Raw genomic sequence first — 27,028 nt, 5'->3', positions numbered from 1 at the left:
GAGCTCAAAGGCCTTACCCTGTGCCAGGCAGGGATCTAAGGGTTGAAGGTGTATCAACTTGTGCAATCTCCCAAAACGATAGAAGGTTCTGTACCCTAATTTTGGAGAGGAGGCACAGAAGTGAAGTAACTTGTGGAACTGCAGCCTGTGCGGAGAGGGGCAGCTCCGGAGACCGGGCTCACTCTCCACAGCCCTTAGGCACAAACAGGAGATCTCAGGCTGGGGTATCAGGGGGCACCAAAGGGGGTCTGAAAACAGAATTGGTGGGAAGTCTGCACAAAGAGCGACCCTCAATCTCCGTCCCCGTTGTACTCAGGCAGGCAAGCGCCCCTCTGCTCCCAGGCAGAAGGCCATCGGTTCCTTCTCTGGAGGCTTCACCCAGTCGAGGCTGGAGTCAAACCTCACCGTGACCCTCTTCTCCTGAAGGCTCCACACACTAAAAATACCCTGGCCACCTGCTGCCCAGGGAGGCAGTCAATCACCGGCCTCCCAGCACCAGAATCTGGGTCACGCGTGGCCTAACGGGGCAACAGACACCGACCCATGAGTTGAGTCCCCTTCTCACCCAGGCAGCTGGCAATGGCCTGCCTCCCGCTTGAGCTTCTGGGCGGGGAAAGGGTGCCCAGGGGAAGCAGGCTCACCGTGCAGGCTCTGGGGCCAAAAGTGTTAACAAGGTGGCTAGAAGGGAATGTGTCACTGGAGGGGGACTCTGGGGAAAGGCCAGTGGCTCCTGTGGTGATGACAGCCAGAACCGCTTTATTATGAATATATATTAATAGAATAAGGTCATCCCATCAAAATCCACATATCAGCCACCCAACTGCTGTCCTATTGCCTCAGGGCCACCAGATGTCACTGTTACAGGGAACATGCATATGTGTAGCAGTACCTCAGGACAGGGACTGCATTTATGGAGAGATCCATTTAAACCCTGGGTGCTCAAAGGCTGTCCCGTGAAATCTGTTTCCTGCTTCCAGTTCTTGCTAATTAGGTGCCGCCACCAGTGGCTGAAATCAGTCTGACTCTTAAAACACAATGAAAAATGCTAAAGATCTGCTCACCTTCACTCCCAACACAATACCATGAATCAGAAATAAGAGGCAAAGACAGAATTTTCGATTTATGTTTCATTGGAATGTATCATCTACACACTACTGTGGAGAACATGAAGCAGCATGTAGTAGTGTTGCTCAAATTTGCAAATACAGGAACCCCTGAGAGCACACCCTTCGTTTGCCGCCTCTGCCCCTGGAAAAACCACTGCATTACAGGTAACGGCTGTAACTTGGCCACTCGGTCCAACCCAGTGAAAAATACAAACAGGACCATTCATAGACACAAAATCAAACAATGAAATTGAATGGCTACTCAATTATAATGAATAAACCCAGAAGGTCAGACATGTGCTTAGGCATGAAAAAAATCCCCCAAACTGAATAATTTTCACAATGTCTAGGCTCCTGGGAACATGTCTAATGCTCAATTTGAGACTCGCTGTTGGAATGGAAAGACCTAGTTTTAAGTGAACTGGGTCCCAGCTCACTGGTCTGACCCCCGTGTGCCTCAATGTCCTTGTATATAAACACAACGTTTCCAAGATGCCTTTAAGCAATGTAAGATTCCAGGATTCTACTTGTGGCTGAGAGAGGCTCCTGTGCAGCTGGGAACATGGAATGTACCAAAATGACAATGGAATGCCATCGGGGGCACTTTAGTGACACAAATGAGGCCTTTGAGAATTCAGAGTTCCTTCCTCCTGACTTTTAGGAGGCTGAGGAAGACTTCTGGATGAGAAGGGATTAAACACCCAGGACGGAATGCTACATCATGATCAACATACCTGATCTGCTCTGTAAGAGCTGGGGGGTAATCGATCAAATATTTTAAGATGTCAACTTGACCTGTACCAATACAGTCCTCTAAGGAAACTGGTTTCCAAAAACAAGTGATAACTGCTACCTCTCCACATCTTTAAGCACTTTTTTTTTTTTTTGAGACAGAGTCTCGCTTTGTTGCCCAGGCTAGAGTGCCATGGAGTCAGCCTAGCTCACAGCAACCTCAAACTCCTGGGCTCAAGCAATCTTGATGCCTCAGCCTCCCGAGTAGCTGGGACTACAGGCATGCGCCACCATGCCTGGCTAATTTTTTCTATATATGTTAGTTGGCCAATTAATTTCTTTCTATTTATAGTAGAGACAGGGTCTCACTCTTGCTCAGGCTGGTTTCGAACTCCTGACCTCGAGCAATCTGCCTGCCTTGACCTCCCAGAGTGCTAGGATTACAGGCGTGAGCCACCGCGCCCGGCCAGGCACATAGATTTTAATAGTAATTCTAAAATAAAGAAAAACAAGGATTCTTCTTTAAACTTTTTCATTTTGGTTTACATCAAGCTGTTCTTTGACAAAGTTTTCTTTCACTATTTTCATATTGAAATCCATAGACTTTTCTTGGAGCCCCAGTACTATTATAGTAAGTACTTCAGGAGTCGTAGAGATGACATAATTAAATACAAGGAACCTTCATCGTTTAGATGAAGATCCCAAGCAAAATTTCGACTTCAAAAAATAAATTGCAACTATCTATCACCTCCAAGTAGTTAGAGCTACTGAAGCTTAACGAGGGGAGCAACATTGAAGGTACTGCCTTATTTCATTGAATCTAAGATGCCATCAAGCATAGGATGTACTGTATTTCTGAAAGAAAAGATCACTGCCAACTAAATTATGACACACCAACTGTAATCCTAATTTTTACAAAATTAAAAAGTGTGGGTGTGTGTGGGGCCATCTTAAAATCAATGAAATATGGCATTCCCTATGTCAGCTTGGTCCTATTCACAGTGACCTGTGACTCCTTAACCGCCACATGGGGAGCCCAACCCTCCTTCCAATTCACTTAATTGTGAAAACATCAGATCTGTCCTTACTTGGCAGTTGAGCGCATCAGTACTCCAAGTCCCTGTCAGAGTCTATAATCCCCATTTCTCTCTCATTTAATACTCAGCAAAAACTCAATGGAGAGAAATCGTGTTTCCAGGACTGCCGGCAGGATCTGCAGCCCGTCCATTTGGCTCTACTGTGTTCCCTCTCGGACAGAGCCAGGCCAGCAGAGAGCAGAGCACTGCAAACACACGGAGTAATCCCCCGGGCACAGGCTTGCACGCTCTCCTGCCGCGCCCACGCTGGCCCTCGTCAGGGACAGCCCCAGTGGACAGGGACACAGAGTGGGTCTTCACGAGGACCTACTGTAGACGTTTCTCAGGCCTTCGTACCAAAAACAAAAATTTTTAAAATAAACTTTTAAAGTTCAAGTATAACATATATACCAAAAATTACCCAACTCACAAGTGTACAGCCAAATGTATTGTCACAAATTATGACTACCACCCAAATGAAAGGACAGAGCATTGCCGGCACCTCAGAAGCCCCTTCATGAGTTCTCCCCGCCACTACACCCACCTTCTTCCCCAAACGCAACCTCGATCTTGATTTCTAACACTATCGCTTACTTTGATCTGTTTCCGAACTTTACATAAATAGAATCATAGAATATGTATTCTTTTGGTCTGGCTTCTTTCATTTATCATTATGTCTGTGAAATTCATCCGTGCCGTTAGGAGTAGCAGTAGTTTGTTAATTTTCATTGCTGTAGAGTGGTCCACTGTATGTATATACAATTTGTTCATTTAGATTTGTTCCCAGTTTGGGGTTATTATGAATAATGCTGCCACTTTGGGCTGAATGCGGTGGCTCACGCCTGTAATCCTAGCACTCTGGGAGGCCAAGGAGGGAGAATTGCTTGAGCTCAGGAGTTTGAGACCAGCCTGAGCAAGAGCGAGACCCTGTCTCTACTAAAAATAGAAAAATCAGCCAGGCATGGCGGCATGTGCCTGTAGTTGCAGCTACTCAGGAGGCCGAGGCAGGAGAATTGCTTGAGCCCAGGAGTTTGAGGTTGATGTGAGTTATGATGATGACATGGCACTCTAACTCAGGTGACAGAGTGAAACTCTGTCTCACCAAAAAAAAAAAAAAAAAAATGCAGCCACTTCTGTGCACATATTAAGCATTTCCATGAGGTATACACACAGGATTCAGGTAGGTTACAGGGTATTGCTGAGTTCTAGGGTACAGGTGCTCGACTAAGCCTCTAGGGATGATTCCTGGATGACCAGAGAGTGGGCTTTTCCCAGGGAGGCACGACCAACAAGGCCCACAGACCTCTATCCATGATGTCTCTCAATACTAAGGGAGTTGAACACTTGCTTCACTAATGCTAAAACCCTCATGCTTTCACGGCCTTACTTGCTAGCACAAAACAGAAAAAAGAAAGAGAGGGGGGAAAAACAGTCAAAAATGGCCTCTATTTATTTAGCCTCTAAATCTCTCAGGTACCTCCGAAGAGTGAAATCAATTTGCCATCTGGGACTAGAGCATAAACCCTCTGCAGGGTAAGGAGGCAAACTGGGACACACTGAGCTATCTGAGCTACAACATACCAAGAGCAGGGTCTAGGTGCTAGGCACTGTCACAGATGTGCAAATGACACGTGTGAGTTTACATCCTATTAAGAAAGGCAAGTAGTGAACAAATGAACATGAATACCCGCTTCCCACCCATGCTCTCATCATCTCCCAGAACTGGTGTTTTCTGAAACACAGTGTGGTCCTCTCTCCTTCTTGATACTGAGGGTAAGTGTCAAATTGTTTCACTTTTCTCGATTTTGTAGAATGTTAGGGCGTGCATTTTGCATAGCAACTTTACATTCATCTTTATTTCTCATTCTTATTTTTCCCTGCATTCCCATTTCCTGATTTACTCTTTATCATAATGTACTATATGTTTCTGTAATGCATCTCAATTCTTCCCCTTTAAAAAAGGACAGACATAAATCAATCATCTATCTATGTGGGGACCCCGACATTTACCCGTGAGGAGTTGGCCCACTCACAAGTTCCTACTGCTATTATTTTTTGCTGGGTTCACAAATTTGAAAAAATACACATATGAAATAGAAGCATTCGTTTCATTTCTGGTTTCACATTGATAACCAAAAAAGACTGGTGAGAAGATTATAAAACGAACCAACATCATGTTTTTTAGGGTAAAAAATTAATATAATACTCTGTACAGTATTGCATGATAATTGGCTTTACTAAAGTAGAACAAATACTGCCAGCCACAAAAACATAACTCAGTGTGTTATTATCACAAGTTAAAATGTGTTCTCTTCCCTATATTGCCATTCACTTGGAAAAAATGACAACAAAACAAACAATGAAAACCTGCCACCTTACAACCAATTTGAAGTAGGTTGTTCAGGAACAGCAATATAGAAGGAAAGTGTAGACTGGAATGTATTACATTTTGGCCAAACAAAAAGTTTGATCCATTTTGGCTCATAAAGCAAGATAATAGTGTTTATGATTTTGAAAATTCACTGAAACTTTTTCCCTGAACTGGTTCCTTTCTGATGTATTTTCTTGAGTTCCACCCACGACTGCCACAGCAACAGTGCTGGGATCAGAACCCACACTCCGTTGAAAAATACCAGGTAGACCCAGCAGTAGAGCCAGTTGTTGGTGTTGAGGTTGGGGCTCCCAACAAGCCACTCTGGGCAGAAGGTCATCCAGTCGCCATACAGCTCGCACACGCACAGGGTGATCTGCAGGAAATGCCTGTTAGAGAGAAGGAAGCCAGGGATGAAACTATGAGCTCGGCACAGCCTGGCATCCTAAATCACGATGTCTTTTCTTTAAAACAGTATCAACACAGTCTTCACTACAGAAAACCTCTCTGAAGCCATGTATGTACTGCTCTGAGTACATGTATGTACTCTCAGGTGCCATGTATGTACTGCTCTTTCCACGGGGCTAGTCATGAAGACTCATTCTTTCCTCGGAGAAGCAACATTGCCCTTTCTAGAAGATTATTCTTAGAGTTAAATAAGGACTCTCAGGTATCCTGGCCTATTCTTGGGAAGATTCAGTAAGGTTACACCTGAACCAGCAAAGAGAGACCTCAATGTAAATCTCGCCATGAGCTACAATTTCACCCATCATAAAAGAGAATAATAGCACCTTCCTCAAAGAATTTTTGCAGAGATTAAATGAGATATGTAGGTAAAGGACCAAGCACTGTGCCTGGCACACAGGAAGTGCTCAACAATACAAATATTATAAATGTTTGTAATAATAAACACAAAGGTGCATGTCATAAATCTACATCTGTGGTCATGAGCCAAAAATATGTCAAGGCACCAAAGAGAAATTTAATTTTTATGGCCAATTATCTCTATAAAATTGAGTAGGGAAAAGTGAGTTAAATGACCTTTGAAGCCTCTTTCAAATTTGAAAGTTTTTTGGTTTTTTTGTTTTATAGGCGAGGTCTTGCTGTGTGGCCCAGGCTGGAGAGCAGTGGCTAGTCACAAGCACAATGCTAGTGCACTATACAGCCTCGAACTCCTGGGTTCAAGCAATCCTCCTGCCTCAGCCTCCTGAGTAGCTGGGACTACAGATGTGTACCACCACACTCGGCTCAAATCTGGGGTTTTAGGATGAAGCTTTAAAAAAGACTTCTTCAATACAATATAGTGAAGAATGAATGCACTTGAGCCTACTAGACGTTGTTTTAGGGAGTCACCCCCAGGATTGCAATCTAGTTACCCCATGTCATTTTGTCCCTAAGAAGGAGAGAAAAGAAAAGGGAGGGAGGAGAGTTTAGAGTCTTTTAGGGTTTGACTGATAGGATGGCTAATTTTTCATCTTTCTCCTTCTGCCCATCCTCTGCCTGCCCTAAACCCTCCACAGTCTGCTTCTGAAAAGATTTCTTATTTATCTTGCATGTCTAGCTCAGAATTATATAAGTGAATTTACTTTGTGTCAAGTGGCATAGGAGTTTTCTAGAGTGATTTTGGAAAAAAAGGATGGAAATATTATCCTTTAATTCTCCAAAATCTTGGTGGCAAATCATCCAATAGTGCTAACACAGTGACTGGGCTTTTACTAAAATCATATTTCTCATAATTTTGATTCTGAAAAGTCTGAAGTTATCCTGGTATCACTATGATCCTTATCTAATATCAAACAATTTTCATTTCTACTCGATCTTTTATCTAACAAATAAATGTGGTCATAACCTACTCCAATGTCACTTTGGTGTTGGGATAGCTATCCTCTTTCCAGCAGGATAGAAGAAGTGCACTTACCGATAAGGTTTCTCTTTGACTATGGCATAAATGAGGAACAATGCCAGAAATCCATCAAGGACGGCGGTCAGAATTTCCACAGACACAATGGTTGGATCAAAATTAAGCCACCTTGCATCGGCTTTGCCATATTCTTTCCCTAAAGACAAAATCCATGTAGTTACTTAAATGCCAACCATTTTTGTGACAGTCAATGGAAATGACCTTTTTTCTTTTAAGGAGGGATAGGATCATCTCTCTCTCCACCACTCTCTCTCCATTCATCACGATACCTTAGTGGATGGTAAGGAGAAACCTTGGGACTAGAATGTATTCACTACCCAACACAGTAGTAAAAATAATGTCAGGTTTTATTTATACAATAACTTACAGTTTCCAAAGTGATTTTGCATATACGCCCTCCCTCATCCCTGCTCTGTTCATTATGATAGCAAAATTCTAAGTTAATTCAACATAGTCTGATTTTGCAAAGACAATCTTTTTTTTTTTTTTTTTTTTTTTTTTGAGACAGAGTTTCACTTTGTTGCCCAGGCTAGAGTGAGTGCCGTGGCGTCAGCCTAGCTCACAGCAACCTCAAACTGTTGGGCTCAAGCAATCCTCCTGCCTCAGCCTCCCAAGTAGCTGGGACTACAGGCATGTGCCACATGCCCGGCTAATTTTTTTTTCTATATATATTAGTTGGCCAATTAATTTCTTTCTATTTATAGTAGAGACGGGGTCTCACTCTTGCTCAGGCCGGTTTCGAACTCCTGACCTCGAACAATCTGCCCGCCTCAGCCTCCCAGAGTGCTAGGATTACAGGCGTGAGCCACCGCGCCTGGCTTGCAAAGACAATCTTTAAAAATAATTTTGGTTGTGCCACTGCACTCCAGCTGGGGCGACAGGGACCTCTATCTCTAAAATTAAAAAAAAATAACTGATGATCTTTATAAATGCATTATAATTTTTTACTTCAAAATTTCATTATAAAGTCTATAAATATAATTTATTTATTTATTTATTTTTCTTTTTTTGAGACAGAGTCTCACTTTGTTGCCCAGGCTAGAGTGAGTGCTGTGGCATCAGCCTAGCTCACAGCAACCTCAAACTCCTGGGCTCAAGCAATCCTTCTGCCTTAGCCTCCCGAGTAGCTGGGACTACAGGCATGCGCCACCATGCCTGGCTAATTTTTTTTCTATATATATTAGTTGGCCAATTAATTTCTTTCTATTTTTTTTTATAGTAGAGACGGGGTCTCGCTCTTGCTCAGGCTGGTTTGGAACTCCTGACCTCGAGCAATCCGCCCACCTCGGCCTCCCAGAGTGCTAGGATTACAGGCATGAGCCACCACACCTGGCCTGTAAATATAATTTAGATGTGGGAAAATTGTTATTAAGGAAATATTTATTAAAAACATGTTTATTTTATTTATTTATATTTTTAGAGATGGAGTCTTGCTGTGTTGCCGAGGCTAGAGTGCAGTGGCATCATCATAGCTCACTACAGCCTCAAACTCCTAGGCTCACGCAATCCTTCTGCCTCAGCCTCCCAAGCTGCTGAGACTACAGGCACGTGCCACCACACCTGGCTAATTTTTCTATTTTTTGTAGAGATGAAGTTTTGCTATGTTGCCCAGGCTGGTCTCAAACTTCTGGCCTCAAGAGATCTTCCCATTTTGGCCTCCCCAAATGCTGGGATTGCAGGTATGAGCCACTGTGCCTACCCAAACAAATATATTTATTAGTAACTGAAGAGAAATTGAGTGCTGAAGGGACAGCAGGGAGAGGAGGAGCAGGAGAGAGTCTGGACTATAGACTCCCTAGAACACTGGCTAGGACCTGAGGCATCAAAAATGACACTCGTTTTGTTTTGAGAAGCACTGATTGAAGCTGATTCAATCCTCTAGAGGTTTCCTAATACTAGTGGTGAACAGGAGTCCCCACATAGATCCTGGCTGGAGGAGATGAGATTTTAGAGTCATGAAAGAAATGAGATAAACAATGCAAAATTTCAGAAGCAAAATATGAAAGCAGCTATCCTTAGCAAGGTAGTTTTATAAAAGTGGCAAATGGCCAAGGTCATCCGGCTCATGCCTGTAATCTCAGCATTTTGGGAGGTTAAGGTAAGAGGATTACTTTAGGCCAGGAGTTTGAGACTAGCTGGGCAAAATAGTGAGACCCCATCTCTACCAAAAAAAAAGTGGCAAAGGACACTGATGCACAGCTCATTTATTTGTCAGTATTGACATAGTATGTGGTAGATAGTTGATACTAATTAATTGAATGTTGATTGATTAATAATGAGCATGGGCCAGCTGGGGTGGCTCATGCCTATAATCCTTGTACTCTGGGAGGCCAAGGCAGGAGGACAACTAAAAATAGAAAACAAAAATTACCATGGAGTACTATTCAGCTCTAAGAAACAACAGTGATATAGCACATCTTATATTTTCCTGGTTAGAGCTGGAACCCATACTACTAAGTGAAGTATCCCAAGAATGGAAAAACAAGCACCACATATACTCACCAGCAAACTGGTATTAACTGACCAGCACCTAAGTGGACACATAGGTACTACAGTAATAGGGTATTGGGCAGGTGGGAGGGGGGTGGGTATATACATACATAATGAGTGAGATGTGCACCATGTGGGGGATGGTCATGCTGGAGACTCAGACTTGTGGGGGAGGGGGGAGAAAGGGCATTTACTGAAACCTTAAACTCTGTACCCCCATAATATGCTGAAATAAAAAGAAAAAAAAAAAAGAAAAAAAATTAGCCGGGTGTGGTGGCACACACCTGTAGTCCCAGCCACTCAGGAGGCTGAGGCAGGTGGATTGCCTGAGCCCGGGAGTTTGAGGTTGCTGTGAGCTAGGCTGATGCCATGGCACTCACTCTAGCCTGGGCAACAGAGCGAGATTCTTTTTTTTTTTTTTCTTTTTAAATAAGCATGAAGAAGAGAAAACGTAACTAGATTCAGATATTAACTATATCTCTGCAGAGCAGGAAACATTTTAGAAATTATCTACAAGAGTGTAGACATATATAAAATAAAAAGAAACTGGATATTGAAAAGTATGAAAAATACCCAGTTTAAATGCTGCAAGCTCTTCAATCTGCACTTACTACAAACATTTTTTAATATTATGTATAGCTTTACTGAGATGAAATTCACATGCCATACAATGCACCTGTTTAAAGAATGGGTTTTAGTATATTCAAAGGTTTGAACCACAATGATCTAACTTAAGAACATTCTATTATGCCCTCCCAAAGAAACTTAGACCCATGGGCAGTCATTCCCCTTTTCTCCCCACCACCCCTACCCCACACCCAGCCCTAGGCAACCACTAAGCTATTATGTCTCTACAGATTTACCTACTCTGGACCTTTCATATAAATGAAATCATATAACATGTGATACAGGCATTCATTTGATTGACAGCCACACTTGCAATTAATCTCAAACATTTCAAATGCAAATGTTTTTAATTACTTACATAAAGAAGCAATCAAGCCATCAGAATTTGCAATGTTTCCTACCAAAGACAAGTAGACGAAAGGGCCTTCCTAGAGAGAAGAAAATGAAGACATGCTCTTATTTAGCAACACGACCACAGGATGGCACTGCAGACACATGGCATTGCATGGCAAAACCCCCTGCCCCCCACGCCCAGGTGTCCACATCGGGTCAACAGCCCGGGAGTACCACACCCTTGTGGGGTGCAAACCTGGAGCTTGGCTACTTGGGCCTTGGAGATGGATAAGTCCAACGTTAATGTAGTAATTAATGTTATTTTAAATGATTGGCATTATAAAAGCAGAGATGTGTTCTTATGTGGAAAAAATAAGTAAAAATTTTACACAAGGAGAAGAGTTTAACTGTTGTATTAAATAAATTTCTGGATCATTCCAGGGATCTTAAATATTTGAGAAGAAGCTCACAGCAGTTCATTTCTTTTTAACCTCAAAAAAAAAAAAAAAAATCCAAGATATCTCTTAACAAAAATGGCAATCGATCGTCTATACCAGAGTTGAGTTACCCCCTCCCCCATAAGGGCAATTTCAGGAACATTTAAAATGGTTACAGCCTACATTTTAACATTTAGGTAATAAGATATCTGCAATTACATGTAACATTTTCCCATCACTGAAGTGTTTCTTTACCTAAGATGTCAAAAACTAGACAACTAGAAACCACTGGGATGTCTCATTGTCATGTCGCTCCTTTGAATAAATGTTGTTGTTGGTCAATACAGCTTTTTCCTCATTCATTTTTTTTGAGAAAGGACCTTGTTCTGTTGCCCAGGCAGGAGTACATTGGTGAGATTATAGCTCACTTGCAGCCTTGAATTCCTGGGCTCAAGTGATCCTCCTGACTACCTGGAACTACAGGTGTGTACCACCAAGCCTGGCTAATTTTTCAGGTTTTTTTAGAGATGGGATTTTGCCATGTTGCCCAGGCTGGTCATAAACTCTTGGCCTTAAGTGATCTTCCCACCTTGGTTTTCCATGGGAGGACAGGTGTGTGCCACTGCCCAGCTTTTTTTTTTTTTTAACCAAAGCAATCTCCTATATGCTATTAAACGTATGTCTCCACCTCCCCTCTGCTCACTTCCAGTACCCCTTCCCAGAGGTTACCACTCTTAACCACGTCTGCTTGTAATTCTGGGGATTACCTTCCTAACTCACACTGCTATTGCTTTAGACTACTCAGCCTGAAAAGTTATTTAGTTGATACCACTTCCCCTCCCCTTTCCAGTCCTTCCAGGTTTTTTGACAGCTACATTATTCTTCTATTAGTTATCCACATTTGTAACTTAAATAATAAACTGAACACCTCAGCTCACTCACTCACCAACGCCGTGCATCTGGACGTCTTACCATAAAAGAGCCCGAGAGCCCCCTCGGTGCTCCCCTCCCCCCACTTCCAACTCCCAACTGTCCACTTTGCTTGTTGAGAACATTACATTTCCATTCCTCTTCTGAAAACATATTTGTCTTCCCTGTTTTATCTGCAAGTGGATTCTAAAAACTGACAAGTCAATTAACAGCACTTACAATATTGTGACTGTGGAAACATTGTTCGCTTCCATGGGCCACAATGTCTTTCTCTATGCATCCAGTATCTTGACTACTGTGTCACTTCAAGAGCATGTTGCAAATGGGCCGGGCGTGGCTGCTCACACCTGTAATCCTAGCACTCTGGGAGGTGGAGGCAGGTGGATCGCTCAAGATCAGGAGTTCGAGACCAGCCTGAGCAAGAGCAAGACCCCGTCTCTACTAAAAATAGAAAGAAATTAATTGTCCAACTAAAAATATATAGAAAAATTTACATATATAGAAAATATATAGAAAAATGACACACGCCTGTAGTCCCAGCTACTTGGAAGGCTGAAGCAGAAGGATTGCCTGAACCTAGGAGTGTGAGCTTGCTGTGAGCTAGGCTGATGCCAGGGCACTCTAGCCCAGGGAACAGAGTGAGACTCTGACTCAAAAAATATATATATATAGAGAGAGATATAGATATAAAAATATATAAAGAGCATGTTGCAAATGGAATATTCTTTCTTACTTCAAGAATTTCTCCAGATCATGCTATATTTTAGTTTGATTCATATTTGGGCCATGACTTTCTTATATTTTTGTTTATCCTATAGTTTATAATCACCTTTCTTTTTTGTTGTTGTTGTCTGATTGAGAGAAGAAACCTCACTTTCTCTCCATCTCATGAGTATCTTTCAGCTTCTTCTCCATTTTAATGGCTGTTGGCTTTAAAACTGATTTATTTTGTCTTTTCTTTTTTTTTTTTAATTTTTTTTTTTTTGAGACAGAGTCTCGCTTTCTTGCCTAGGCCAGAGTGAGTGCCATGGCGTCAGCCTAGCTCACAGCAACCTCAAACTCCTGGGCTCAAGCAATCCTGCTGCCTCAGCCTCCCGAGTAGCTGGGACTACAGGCACAAGCCACCATGCCCGGCTGATTTTTTTATATTATATATATTAGTTGGCCAATTAATTTCTTTCTATTTTTATGGTAGAGACGGGGTCTCGCTCAGGCTGGTTTTGAACTCCTGACCTTGAGCAATCCGCCCGCCTTGGCCTCCCAGAGTGCTAGGATTACAGGCGTGAGCCACCGCGCCCGGCCTTATTTTGTCTTTTCTTAATGCCCTTTGTTAAGTTACTTAGCTGGTAAATGTGGTTTATCTGAGCATAAGTAAAAATTATATTCTTTAAAGGAGACTTTAAAAAAATGACATATGAGATGAATGGCAATGTTTTTAAACAAATAAGTACTCCCCAGTCCACTTACTTTGCAAGACTTTATTTTCACCAGCCAATGTTTTATTTTTAGCAGAGCCATAGGAGGAAATCCACACCACTTCCTTGGCTTGGCTTGGGAACTTTCTAGACAAAGCACGTCCACTGGCTCAGAGAGTAGGGGCAGTAGGGCTCGGCTGAATTTGACCCTCTCTGGGCTTCAGGCCACCTATCTGTAAGATGAAGGACTTCCTAAAATTAGATTATGCATCTCACCCTAAAACTAGATGTGACTTCCATGTGAAACCTCTTCAATTGGACCCGTCGGCAAAACAGTAGGTGGAGGACCTTTCCTCAGAGGCAACTCTGTGAGTAAGGGCGAGATGGGGACCTAGAAGTCAGTGACACACAGGGACCTATGAGTATGGAACAAACTAGTTCCCTTTTATAGCTACCTGTTGATGTTCTACTCATTTTTCAAACCCCCGCTCAAATTTCCCTTCTTTGAAGAAACCTTCCCATACCTCCTGGGGGGATTAATGTCTCACTTTCTTATAACTCTTATGCTATTAAATTTGTGATTCTGTAATCACCAGCTGTCTGCTGGTTATGGATCTCCAGCTCCCATGAGATCATACATCTCTGGGGCCTGGAATATTGTCATCTTTATCTTAGAATCCTCAAGAATCTAGAATGATATTTTGTGTTTGGTGTTTGCTAATCTTGAATTAATTGCAAGTTCACCACAGGATGGATGTTGAGAAGAAAGTCAGGAAAAGGACACAGTGAAAAGTAGTGAGCGAGTCAGTATCAGAGTTCTAGGTGACATTTCTGGAAAGTTCTGCGATTCTGAGATTGGCCTGTTCACTCCCTAAAGGAACTCACCAGGAGAAATTTAAATCAATAAATGCAGGCCAGGCGTGGTGGCTCACACCTGTGATCCCAGCACTTTGGGAGGCTGAGATGGGAGTATCGCTTGAGGCCAGGAGTTCGAGACCAGCCTGGGAAACATGACCCTATCTCTACAAACAAACAAAAAAACAACAAACACAGCCCCATCACTGTAGGCTGCAGCATCTGTTGCTGGCGCTCCATCAGTTATAGACTCAATGAAAAACTGAACAGATCAGGTGTGGGGGCAGAGGCTTCACAATGAGATCAGCTATAATGGTTCTAAAGATTATTTGGGGGCTTTTGAACCAAATCTGTTCTAAACACACAAAGACCTACCATCAAAGCCACTGAAAACACTAGTTACTATTTGCCAAAGGCCAAAATTATCTGTAGAATTGTAGAGAATGTGGACAGACAGTTCCTTCCATGAATTCACACTTTATATTAAATGAACCATATTAAATTAAATTACCTATATTACGGCCGGGTGCTGTGGCTCACGCCTGTAATCCTAGCTCTTGGGAGGCCGAGGCGGGCGGATTGCTCAAGGTCAGGAGTTCAAAACCAGCCTGAGCAAGAGCGAGACCCCGTCTCTACTATAAATAGAAAGAAATTAATTGGCCAACTGATATATATATATATAAAAAAGTAGCCGGGCATGGTGGCGCATGCCTGTAGTCCCAGCTACTCGGGAGGCTGAGACAGGAGGATCGCTTGAGCCCAGGAGACTGAGGTTGCTGTGAGCTAGGCTGACGCCACGGCACTCACTCTAGCCTGGACAACAAAGTGAGACTCTGTCTCAAAAAAAAAAAAAAAAAAAATTACCTATATTAAATGAACTATACAAAGTGCTTTTTTTCTTCCCCCTTGAAATTATTTCTAGGCTCTGGGGCATGAAGTTTATATTAAATTGCAGAATAAACACGGGAGGTTATTGGCTCCAAAAGTCTTTAGCCATAGTGTATGGCCACGATCCAGCTACCTGGAACTATAATTCAGGTTTGAGCTCAACAAGCACCCCGAGGATCTAAGGGTCAGATTAAAGGTGCTTGTACACAGCAAAGGGCCACGTGTAGGGTGTTGTTATAACTGGGAAGGCAGGGCTTGAACAGGTATAGGTGTAATATGGTTAAGCTTGAGCAAAAACAAGTACAACAGATTCTATTTCTTACATTCACTGCTACTCTCACCTCTCTGGGTTTCAATTTCCTAATCAATAATAAAAAGTAGAGGCAAACTCTTTTTTTTTTTTTTTTTTTTTAGATTCATGAGAGCAGCAAGATAGGCAAACTCTTAATAAAGGTCTAGTGAACAAATAAGCGAATGAATGAATGAATAATAAGCATAGTTAGACTGGATCTGCAAGTCCACCTTTGATGGTCTCTCTTACTGATTTGCAGCCTTAAGCATAGCACTCGGAATACTTATTATTGCTTATTTAAAGGATGGTGAGGACCTGGGGCAGAGACCCAGGTACAGTGTGTCAGCAGAGGGCCAGGTGTCATGGGCCTTAAGCAGGGCCTGCTTAAGCCCCAGCACTTCCTGTGGGCATGGGCCGTGCGTTCTACACCTGCCAATGCCTATAAGTGAAGTTCATGGAGAGGACTAGGGTAGACACCTTGACTGGCTGGGACATTATGACATTTTCAGGTACCCTGTCATTCCTATAAGAACCAGAGTCAGACACCTGTCCCTGAAGAAGCATGACCTGACTTTTTAGCGACAGACTTACTCAGTATGTAGGAGTAAAATGACATGAGGTCCAAATAACTTCCAAATTACTTCAGCAATAAGAAACTAAAAAGCAAGGGAGCGAGAGAAGGAAAAACCGAGGAAGAAAGGGAGAAAAAGGAGGGAGGGAGAAAAGAAAAAAAGCGACAGATGAAGCAAGTGCAGCAAAATTTGAAAATGCTGAATCTGTTTACATATACTCTACATTCGTGAATGTCTGAAATTGTTCACTGTAAAACCTAATTTTTAAAAATATAGATAGCAACTTGTCAAGTTAGAATGTGGCGCCACTAGAGAGACCCAGTCACAGAGCTTGGTGTTCCAGCTGTGAGAGGTCAGAGAAGGTGCTCCTGGTGTTTTGGGGCTCCAGATATAGGATCCTGCAGTCCCAGAGGCCCCCTGCTTTCATGTTTGTAACAGGTAAGCAGGAGGTTCAGACCACAGTGGATGACGGAAGGAACAGAGCCTGGGGTTCCCCACAGCCTGGGGCTTAGCTCCTCCCACGACCCAAAGCAGCCCAATGCCTGGGTCTGGATCAGCCTAAACGAACACAGGCAAAAATCAGCAGAGATCTGCAGCACATGGCATGCAGAGCACACCACAAAAGCAAGTCTTTTGCTACCCTGCTGCCATTCAGAAGCACTTTTATTAATATATCAAACAAACCGGTGTTTCTGTAGCCAGCGTTACTATGAGTCTCATGATTTCCTGAACCTCAGTAAACCACAGGGCAAACCTGCTTCTGCCAGGCAGAAGATACTCGAGTAACACACCAAGGTGCCCAGGCAAAGGAGGCTCAGAATGCCCTCCCCTGCCCACCCACACCCAATAAACCAGAGATGCTGGTTTCCACTATGGGGGGGGTGCCAACACCCCTTAACTGTCAAATCACCTCCTCAAGGGAACCAAACTCATATTTGAGTTTGGTAGCATGTTAAGGGTTAAAAGTAAGGAGGGCCCGTGATCATGACCAAAGAGAATGGAAAAAACTCGTTATTCAGATTCCCTCTTTAAATAATTAATACCTGCACCCTCTTGGTAAAGGACCAGGCATCAAAATGCCAGCCCTGAGTCCTCCTGGCTCTGGGACACGCTGAGCAATTCTCCCTTGCTGCCCACAGGGGTGTGCAGAGGAGCTGCTCGGAGCCCGGCTCTCAGTCACCCCCGGAGGGACCTTTCCTCCCTCCTGGCCGACGTCTGTGGTCTCCACGACACCTGCTGCACGCTGATAGTTCAGCGCATTTTTCTTTGCTCTTCTGCCATTTCTTCTTGTAGTGCACCTTTCCAATTTAAACTTTTCCAAAATATTATAAAAGTGATACATGCTGAACGTTTTTAAAAGAAACTCTACAAAAACGTCCAAAGTGAGGGATAAAAGCCTCCCCTCCCTCCTGACACTCAGTCTCACTGCCCAGGACCGCGGCGGCCGCGGGAAGGGCCGGGCGCTGCTCCCGCCGCCACCTGCAGGGGGCGCCGCGCCCGCGCGCGGGGACAGGGCCCGGGCGCCGCGAGGGAGACGGCGGGACGCGGGACACCCGCCCGGGAAAGCCCAGCCTCCCGCGGCCTGAGGAGGACTCGCCGTCCGGGGAGCCCGGGTCTCCGCGAGCAACTCTGTGGGTCGGACTCGACCCCTTCTTTCCTCGGGGACTGGCCGTGCTCCCATGCCCTGAAACCCACAGGCTGCTGGAAAGGGAGAACTCGCTGAGAGGAGAAGGAAACGGCGAGAAGACCCAGACCGAGGCGCGTGAGGCGACGGGGAAATTTCTGAGGGGCCGTCACCTCGAGGTGGAGCTGAAGAACAGTGTCCAACGGGAGCCGAACCCCGAAACGGTTGCCCGCCACTTGCTGAGGAACCCGGGCGCCGGTCGCCCCGCGGGCGCGAGAGTTACCGCAGAGCCCGTCACACGGCGCCTGTGCCCGCGGGGGCCTCTGATGGGCAGGCCAGGACCGGAGGAAACCAGTCACGGCTGGCCGGCAAGCTGCCAGCGGCCCGCCCCGCCGCCTTCCGGAGGAGCGAGGCCTACCGGCCCGCCGAGGCAGCGCAGCAGAATCGGGGAAGCACCGTGGCCACCCACACAAGTGGGCCAGCAGCCTGATCCGCACGCCCAGTGCCCACCAGGGATGGAATTTTGTTGGACATGTGGAGACATCAGAGTGAACTCCACAGACATGCTGCATTCTCCGTATCTGCCATCTTCAACCGTCAACACATACTGCCGTATGGGCCAGTCCTGCTCAAGAAGTACCAGGCTGGAGATCTGATAGTCTGGATTATCAGCGGACTGAAGCAGTCCAGGTCCTCCTTAGCCTCTTCCTTCATCGGCAGTTCACTGGAAAAAACAGAACAGCTAGCTGTTGTCTTCTCCAGTACTTGGCTCATTCTCATCAACCAAACCGAACATTTGTATCTCAAGCAGAAGTAAAGAGGTTGTGTTCTTTACAACATAAAAAAATGAAAATAAAAAATATTTCAAAGTTCTGTAAATCAGGAATTTGGTTTTAAAAAAATACAGGAAAATTCCTATTGGATACTCCAAAAAGATGGATTGAACTATATTTAATTGAGCTGCTAACAAAATCAGCTTAAAAACCAAAATGTATCATGGCAAATAAAATGAAGTAAACAAAGACTACTCTTACGTTTCTCTTAAGATGCTCCAGACATCTTAACAAGCTGTTTTATAGACTTCAAGACAGCTATAAGTCAAAGCTCAGATAAAACACATGATTAAGCTGTGCTAGCTACTGCTACCTATAATTATTAATAAATGTCCGATTTACAGACAATACTCAACTTATTTTGATCCTTTAAGAAAAATTTAGCAGAAAAAAGGCATTATAGAAATAAGAACACAAATTGAAGCTGAATATGTATCTGAATGTATTTGAGGTTTTTTTTTTTAGTGTGTTTGAATGAAGATTCAGAGAAAACAGCGCAACATTCATTGTGAAGAGTGGGAGAATGAAGTGTGGTAAGAATAGAATCAGTACGTAAATCCTGTCAACATTTATTAGCATTTTCAAATCTGACTCACAAAACCTCAGCCTAATCAGAGTGGATTTTTCCATTTCATGGCAACGGCATACATCATTGCTTCCAGAGGGATCGGCTGCTGCAGCTTCCTACGGCCCCTCGATCACAAGGCTTTAGTGGCTTCACAAATGTATGCTGCCCAGCTGTCATCTGCTTAATGAGACCACAACTTGCATTTGATGGAACCTGCACCAGCAGACGATTGTCACCTAATGTTCACAGTAGACCATGCTGATCTCTCTCAGAACTGCGGGGATCAAACAGTCACACAAGTTCTATCATTCCTACAACATGGCAGCTTAGTGTTTGATTCAGGACTTCAAAAACATCTCTCCCTTTTTAAGAATATACCCTGCTGAGAAGGTTTGTTACTTCTCAGATTAAGGATATGAAAGGAAATCTTCCAAGGCTCACCTTAATTGGACACATACATCATCACTTAGTACACAGGGATGGGATGAAAATTAAAAGCTAATCTAAGCATGGAATGTGGAGAGGAGGAATGACCAAGGGGACAGAAGAGAGGATTATATTTACTGAACTCTGCTAAATGCCAGGCACCCTATATCCTTGCTGCTCAAACACGGTCCTTGAACTTCAGCCTGGGCATCACCTGGGAGCTGGTTCCCGGTATGGAATCTTGGCCGATCCCAGGGTGATTTGTGTGTACATCCAAGTCTGACAAGCACTGTCCTAAGTTATAGAACTTTATTTAATCCTCATAGCTCTTTGAAGAAAACAGTATTTCGGTATTTTACAGATGAGGAAACCAAGGCAGAAACAGTTTCCTTCCTTCCCCTCCTCATTACAGAAAGGATTTGCAAGGGGAAGGGGTCACTTCCCAGCTGACAAACAGCAGAGCCAGCGTTCAAGGTGCATCTGCTGCACCCCAAAGCCCATATTCTTTCCATCTTCTCACCCTGTCCCAGGCTTCTTGGATGATAGAGCACCTCTAAATCTAAAACTGTTTAGTAACTGGCACTGCATTTAAAAATGCAACCTGTGGCATATGTGAGGGCAAGTGACAAGTTTTATTTATTTATTTATTTATTTGGAGACAGAGTCTCACTTTGTTGCCCAGGCTAGAGTGAGTGCCATGGCATCAGCCTAGCTCACAGCAACCTCAAACTCCTGGGGTCAAGCAATCCTACTGCCTCAGCCTCCGGAGTAGCTGGGACTACAGGCATGCGCCACCATGCCTGGCTAATTTTTTCTATACATATTAGTTGGCCAATTAATTTCTTTCTATTTATAGTAGAGATGGGGTCTCACTGTTGCTCAGGCTGGTTTCGAACTCCTGACCTTAAGCAATCCGCCCACCTCGGCCTCCCAGAGTGCTAGGATTACAGGCGTGAGCCACCACGTTGGCCAGAGTGACACGTTTTAGTCATATATATCTATCAGGATGATTCAAAACAAAACAAAACAAAACAACAAAATACAATGATACTAAGTGCTGGTGAGGACCTGGGGCAACAGTAACTCTCCTACCCTGCTGTTTCACAAAATTGTTAGGCAGTTTTTACTAAAGTTAAAGAATCCCATTCCTAGGTCTTTAGCCAGAAGAAATAAAAACATGCCCAACAACCTGCAAGCAGATATTCATAGCTGCATTATTTGTAAGAGTCAAAAGCTAGAACAACCCAAATGCCCATTAACCAAATGGACAAATTGAGATAATCCATAGAATACTACTCAGCAATTTATGTTAAATAAAAAACTAGGCCGGGCGGGAGTTGCTTGAGCCCAGGAGTTTGAGGTTGCTGTGAGCTAGGCTGACGCCACGTCACTCACTCTAGCCTGGGCAACAAAACGAGACTCTGTCTCAAAAAAAAAAAAAAAAAATTATATACTGTATGACTTAATTAACATAAAATCTAAGGAACAGCAAAACTTTAAAGACAGAAAACAGGTTGGTGTTTGCTGGGACTGGTAGTCAAGATTGGGATCATCTGCAAAGGGGGATAAGAAAACTGTTTAAAAAGTGAATGACAGTGTTTTCTACCTTGTGAATGTGATGGTTACACTCTACACAATCACCAAAATTCATCAAATTGCACACAAAATGGGTGAGTTTTATTTTATGTAAATTATAACTCAATAAAGCTGGAGGAGGGTAGGAAATTTAGAAAAGTGGCTGGTTAGTACATATATTTCAATAGCTTTCACTATAGTAACAACAATCAGTTAAAATACAAGTGAGAAATACAGTACAAAATCTGTAACAGAAGATTTAAACAAAATGAGATCCATCTAGTTCAAAGGGAAGACTCTCTATTATAAAGATAAATATCATTTAAGAAAATAATAAATCAAAATACCCTTAAAACTGGGCAAAGTGAATTTAAAAGTACATCCAATATATAATATATATTCCCTCCAATATATAATAAATTTAAAAGTGCTTGAAAAAGAATACTGGGGAGAATTTTGCTTTATCAGATATTAAAAAGCATTATAATGCTAAAATAATAAAAAGTATGGACAAAACTGAAACCAAAAGATTCATAAAACAGAACTAAATTAAAAAATCCCCAAACATTGGCCAGGCGCTGTGGCTCACGCCTGTAATCCTAGCTCTTAGGAGGCCGAGGCGGGCGGATTGCTCAAGGTCAGGAGTTCAAAACCAGCCTGAGCAAGAGCGAGACCCCGTCTCTACTATAAATAGAAAGAAATTAATTGGCCAACTGATATATATATAAAAAAAAATTAGCCGGGCATGGTGGCGCATGCCTGTAGTCCCAGCTACTCGGGAGGCTGAGGCAGAAGGATCACTCAAGCCCAGGAGTTTGAGGTTGCTGTGAGCTAGGCTGACGCCACGGCACTCACTCTAGCCTGGACAACAAAGTGAGACTCTGTCGCAAAAAAAAAAAAAAAAAAAAAATCCCCAAACATATCTATGCATATATTAATAAAATACTTTATTTAGCATATGATAAATATACCATGTTTCCCTGAAAATAAGACAAGGTCTTATATTTATTTTTCCTCAAGAAGACACCCTAGGGCTTATTTTCAGGGGATGTGTTATTTTTTTTAAGTACGGTACAACAATCTACATTTATTCAAATATAGTTAAGTCATCTTCTTCTAGAACATCATCATAACTCTCCAAAGCCTGAATTCCATCCTGAATTTCTTGTGACTCTATTTCCTTTAGAACCATTGCCCTAATCTCTCTTCTTACCATTTCAGTTGTACAGATATGCTGCTGCATAGCCATGCCCATCACTAGGTCTTATTTTCGGGGTAGGAATTATATTGCGCAAATGCTTAGAAATCCTGCTGGGGGGAATGGCAAGGACAATATATGTAACCTTAACAATATTTGTACCCCCATAATATGATAAAATAAAAATTAAAAAAAAAAAAAGAAATCCTGCTAGGGCTTATTTTATGGGTAGGTCTTATTTTCGGGGAAACACAGTAGAACTTCAAATAAGTGGAGAAAGAATGGATTAGTCAACAGATAGGATTGAGGCAACACTTTCTTGTTCTCCTCCCAAAAAAGCAAAATAGGTGTGGATGAAACTATATATAAATATCTCTTACAGATCAATAAGGAAAAGATGAACTGCCCCATAGATAAACAGGCAGACCCCAGGATCTAAGCATCAGATTCCTGTCCTAACACCTGGCTTCAAAACAGCAGAGCAGTCCTTCAAGAAAACCAAAGGTTTTAGTCAATGAGGGTATCTATAAGCTGTGATCAAGATGGACCAAAGACTAGATACCCTGCCCCCTTTTTCTGTGAATCATGTACGTCTCCTATATTCTCATGAGACCCTACAAAAGAGAGAAGACCTCTAATAACTAAGGCTGAATTTCCTAGGCAGGATAGGAGCTTGCCAATTCAGTTTATTTTGTTTTGAATAAAAAAAAGAAAAGAACCATTTCTCATACAACACATTCTTTGGTATAAAATTCCTATCTCCTTAGATATACTTTTTGACCCAGAATCTCAATCTTGAAATTTGTCTTACAAAGGTAAAGATATCTGTTCAAAGATGTTTATTGTAGTTGTTTGTTTGTTTTTAGTGACAAAAACCTGGAAATAACCTGAAACTGCACGGTTGGTACATGGTATAGCCATGCTATGGGATACTATACAACCAGGGGTCCTCAAACTTTTTACACAGGAGACCAGTTCACTGTCCCTCAGACCATTTGTGGCGCACATTCCGCACATGCGCACTGTGGGCCTGGGATGAGTCGGCTGCTAAGCAGGACGGGTAGCAGCGGCAAAAATACCTGGCTTGCCAGATAAATGTCCTCGGCAGGCCACATGTGACCCATGAGCCGTAGTTTGAGGCCCCTGCTATCCAACTATTAAAAAGAAGGACATCTTGGCCTGAGACCCCCCAAGAAAACATAATACCATATGTTCCTATTTTTATAGGGATTGCTATCCCAAGGAAGCAGGAATAAGGGGAATTAAAAAAATGAGATAGGAAGATGAATCAAATATGAGGCTGCACTACTGAACTTAGTAACTTAGATAATATCACTTAGTAACAAGCTAATGTTTCAATCTTGAATTTTTCAAGAGACTGTAGGAATGACTGCATTTCTGGGGAGTCCATCTCAGCAGAAGAAGGAAGAAAAATTTACCCAGTGGCTCCCAAATTCCACCATCCAAAGTAAATGTATGGGGGCCCTGAGCAGGGCCCAAGGGTCTCATGCCTCAGTGGCACCAAGGAAGCCTGGTACAGGAGGTGAGAGCAGGTGCTGGCTGGCAGGATCCAAATGAAGTCAGAGTTGGTCACTGATGCAGTAGTTGAAACAGATCATATTGTCAAGGGTCAGATGAGGCCAAGAAGACCCAAGATGGTACATAGGAGGTATCTGACACAATAATGATACCTACCGCTGGCATGGGAGTGAGAAAGAAGCTGGTGAGAATACAAATGGGTACCACCTTTCTGGAGCCTTTAAAAACTGACTTCCCTTAGACTCAGCAATTCTGTCAGGATTTATCCTCAGTAAATAGACAAGTGCATAAAAATACACAGAGAACATTCTATATAATTGCCAACAGGAAAGAACCTGTAAGTCCAACAATTAGAGTTTGATTTAAAATTATGAGATATTTCAATAGATACTGATAGGAATGGTCACAGAACATCGTTAAATGGTAAAAACAATAAATGAACAGTATGATTCCATATTTATAAAAAGTATAATGACATATACTCATCTGGATATATATTTTCATGCAAATTCTAGAAGCCTATTTGCCAAAATACTAACAATAATTATTTCTAGGTAATTGTATCTTTTCTTCCTTTTTCATATCTGTTAAACCTTTTTACAATGATCATGAAACTACGCAGTTTAAACAAATTTTGTTTTAAAAGACTATGATTAAGATAGAAAAAGAACTTTGACACTTTAGATATCTGAACAATTTGAGACTTAAAAATATAAATGACTGATAACTATTATAAATTAAAAGGAATCATTCTTACATTCATTGAATATTAATAAATACATGAATAGCTTCTAAAAAACGGGTGCCATACCAGGTACTGGAGATAGAAGAAGAAATATAAAATAAAATAGTTAGAAATTGTGTTTAGTATTATGAAGAAAAAAAACAAGGGAATGAGATAGTTCCTTTGTCTTCCTACTACAGAATAACATTCAAATTCTTTTTTTTTTTTAAACAGAGTCTGGCTCTGTTGCCTGGGCTAGAGTGCCATGGCATCAGCCTAGCTCACAGCAACCTCAAACTCCTGGGCTCAAGCAATCCTGCCTCAGCCTCCCTAGTAGCTGGGACTACAGGCATGCTCCACCATGCCCGGCTAATTATATATATATAGTTGTCCAGATAATTTCTTTCTATTTTTTAGTAGAGAGGAATCTTGCTCTTGCTCAGGCTGGTTTCGAACTCCTGGCCTTGAGCGATCCACCCACCTCGGCCTCTCAGAATGCTAGGATTACAGGCGTGAGCCACCACACCCGGCCTACATTCAAATTCTTACCTGTCACCTTTCCAACTGGTCCTCCCACTCTGCCTTATGTAAACCCTGTGCTCCAGTCAATCTGGACTTCAGGATGTTTCCCATACATAGGCAGACATATCCTGCCTCCTACTTCTGGCTATGCTTAGGTTCAAGCAGAGAGAAAAACCTATGAAGCACCAGTGCCTGGCACACTCATAGTGACCTCTGAGCACGGTGATGCACGATTTATTTCTTCAGGTACGCTGCCACAGCTCCTACCAGGTGCACTGGAGGGAAGTCGGTCTGCCCTCCCCTCTAGCCACACGCATCTTAGACTTGGAGAACTAAAGTATGGTGTATTCACATAGCGGAACACTTGGCAGTGGGGGACAGGTAAATGGCACAATATGGGACTGTGTGGGGGACATTTCCTTCAGAAACAAGTGGGAGGGGGTGCTGGGGAGCCAAGCAGTGACTCCAAATACCAAACCACACCTCACGGTGCCACAAATGAGGCTGTGTGTCCTGTTAACTTGTAAAATCTGTGCTTGAAAAGTAGACAACATTAAAGCAGAGGGTGAACATACAGGCATGTATTTCAGTATTTTCACAGCTTTTGTGCATGTCTCAAATATGTTACAATAAATTTTTCTTTACATGGGCCTAGCAACCTGCTTATCTCCCTGTTCTTTGGGAGACCTTGTGTTCAAGTGATAGCTTAAAGATCAATTCTATAAATAAAGGAGTTGAGAGATATAGTTACTGTCCCTTAGATCTCCATATATTGATTGTTAGAAAAGAAGGAATTTCATCACTCCAGCAACCCCAGGCATGGGCATATATCCAACCAGTAAACACCTACAGACCCAGGTGATTACAACAACTTTGCTTGTTTGCTTTCTCAGCACTAGACTTTGGCTTCACATTAGCCACAGGTTTGTTTAGATTTAAGATTTAAGAAAGGTCAAATTTGCAAAAAAAGATGTTTTCATACTTTCTAAAAAACTAAAAAGTGTGTATGTGTGTGTGGGTGGAGGGAACACTTCAGTAAAATTCCCTTAAATGCAGCTCTCCTGGCTATTTTATAAAGTGGGTTGAATTTTAAGGCTACGCCGTTTCCTAAAGCCTGGAGTGATATAAAGAGTGCAAGCTTTGGAGCCAGACTGAACTAACTCAGAATCGAGCCAGCTGTGCGGCACTGGAAAGTCACCTAATGTTTTTAAGATTAGAAATTTCAGACTTAGTAATGTGCATGACACTTTAGGTTCGGGGTTTCATTTGTTTGTTTTTCTTGGTCCAGGCCTCGGACTTTGTGCCGTAACCTATCGCCTCTCCTTGCTCCCTTTGGGACACTCAGAAACGATCTTCACTCTCTATTTTCAGTTCAACATTTATGTGCTGGTCACAAAGACGACGAAGCCAAGGTCCTCTTCAGTATCTCGCAAACTGCCATTACACGTACGGAATTTTTTTCAAGTCTGGTGGCGGAACGGGCAGCGCCGGGCGAGCGGCGCCCTGTGCACAGACTGAGAATCAGAACCCGGCGCGCGGGGACGTCCGGCCCAAGGCCACGCGCCGCGGCCTCCAGGGACCTCCGCGCGGGCGGGCTTCCCGCCTCGGGGTCCGACTCGCCCCGTCCTCTCCCGCCTCTGCCCGCCGGGGCGGGGAGGGAGGGTCCCCGGGGAGGCGGCGGCCGCCCGCGTTCCCGCCGCCCAAGGCGGTGGCACTTACCAGCACCAAGTGCACCAGGGCGTCGTAGCAGAGCCAGGCGAGCGCCCCGCGGTCCGCCGCCGCCCGCCCGCGGCCCAGGCGCAGGCCCAGGGCGCAGCCCGCCGCCAGCAGCGCGGCGCACAGCAGCAGCGCGCCGGCCGGCGCGGCCTCCAGCTCCCACGTGGAGCCCATGCTCCGGACGCCGGCCGGGCCGCCAGGGAGCGGCGGAGCTCGGGAACAGACCAGGCGGGCCGGGCCCAGGCTTCGGGGGCGGGG

The 27,028-nt window shown here is 43.5% G+C and overlaps 1 protein-coding gene across 3 annotated transcripts; it reads right to left on the bottom strand.

Annotated features, from left to right (window-relative positions):
- Nucleotides 1-1,112: 1,112 nt before the first annotated feature.
- On the bottom strand, nt 1,113-27,028 carry EBPL (EBP like). 3 transcript variants are annotated; one of them, XM_020290389.2, is made up of 4 exons: nt 26,774-27,028; nt 10,682-10,751; nt 7,204-7,342; nt 1,113-5,674 (listed from the first exon to the last, which is right to left on the bottom strand). In XM_020290389.2, the coding sequence occupies exons 1-4, from the start codon at nt 26,942-26,944 to the stop codon at nt 5,434-5,436; spliced, it is 621 nt and encodes a 206-aa protein (XP_020145978.1). In that variant the 5' UTR covers nt 26,945-27,028; the 3' UTR covers nt 1,113-5,433. The 3 variants fall into 3 exon arrangements, with proteins under 3 accessions (XP_020145978.1, XP_075865561.1, XP_075865562.1); XM_076009446.1 differs by lacking the exon at nt 26,774-27,028 and adding an exon at nt 17,843-18,507; XM_076009447.1 differs by lacking the exon at nt 26,774-27,028 and adding an exon at nt 13,491-14,382.

Source organism: Microcebus murinus, chromosome 13 (genome assembly GCF_040939455.1).
Source record: "Microcebus murinus isolate Inina chromosome 13, M.murinus_Inina_mat1.0, whole genome shotgun sequence".
Taxonomy (NCBI): Eukaryota; Metazoa; Chordata; class Mammalia; order Primates; family Cheirogaleidae; genus Microcebus; species Microcebus murinus.
The sequence above is the reverse complement of the archived record's forward strand: the minus strand, read 5'-3'. Positions and strand labels throughout refer to the sequence as shown.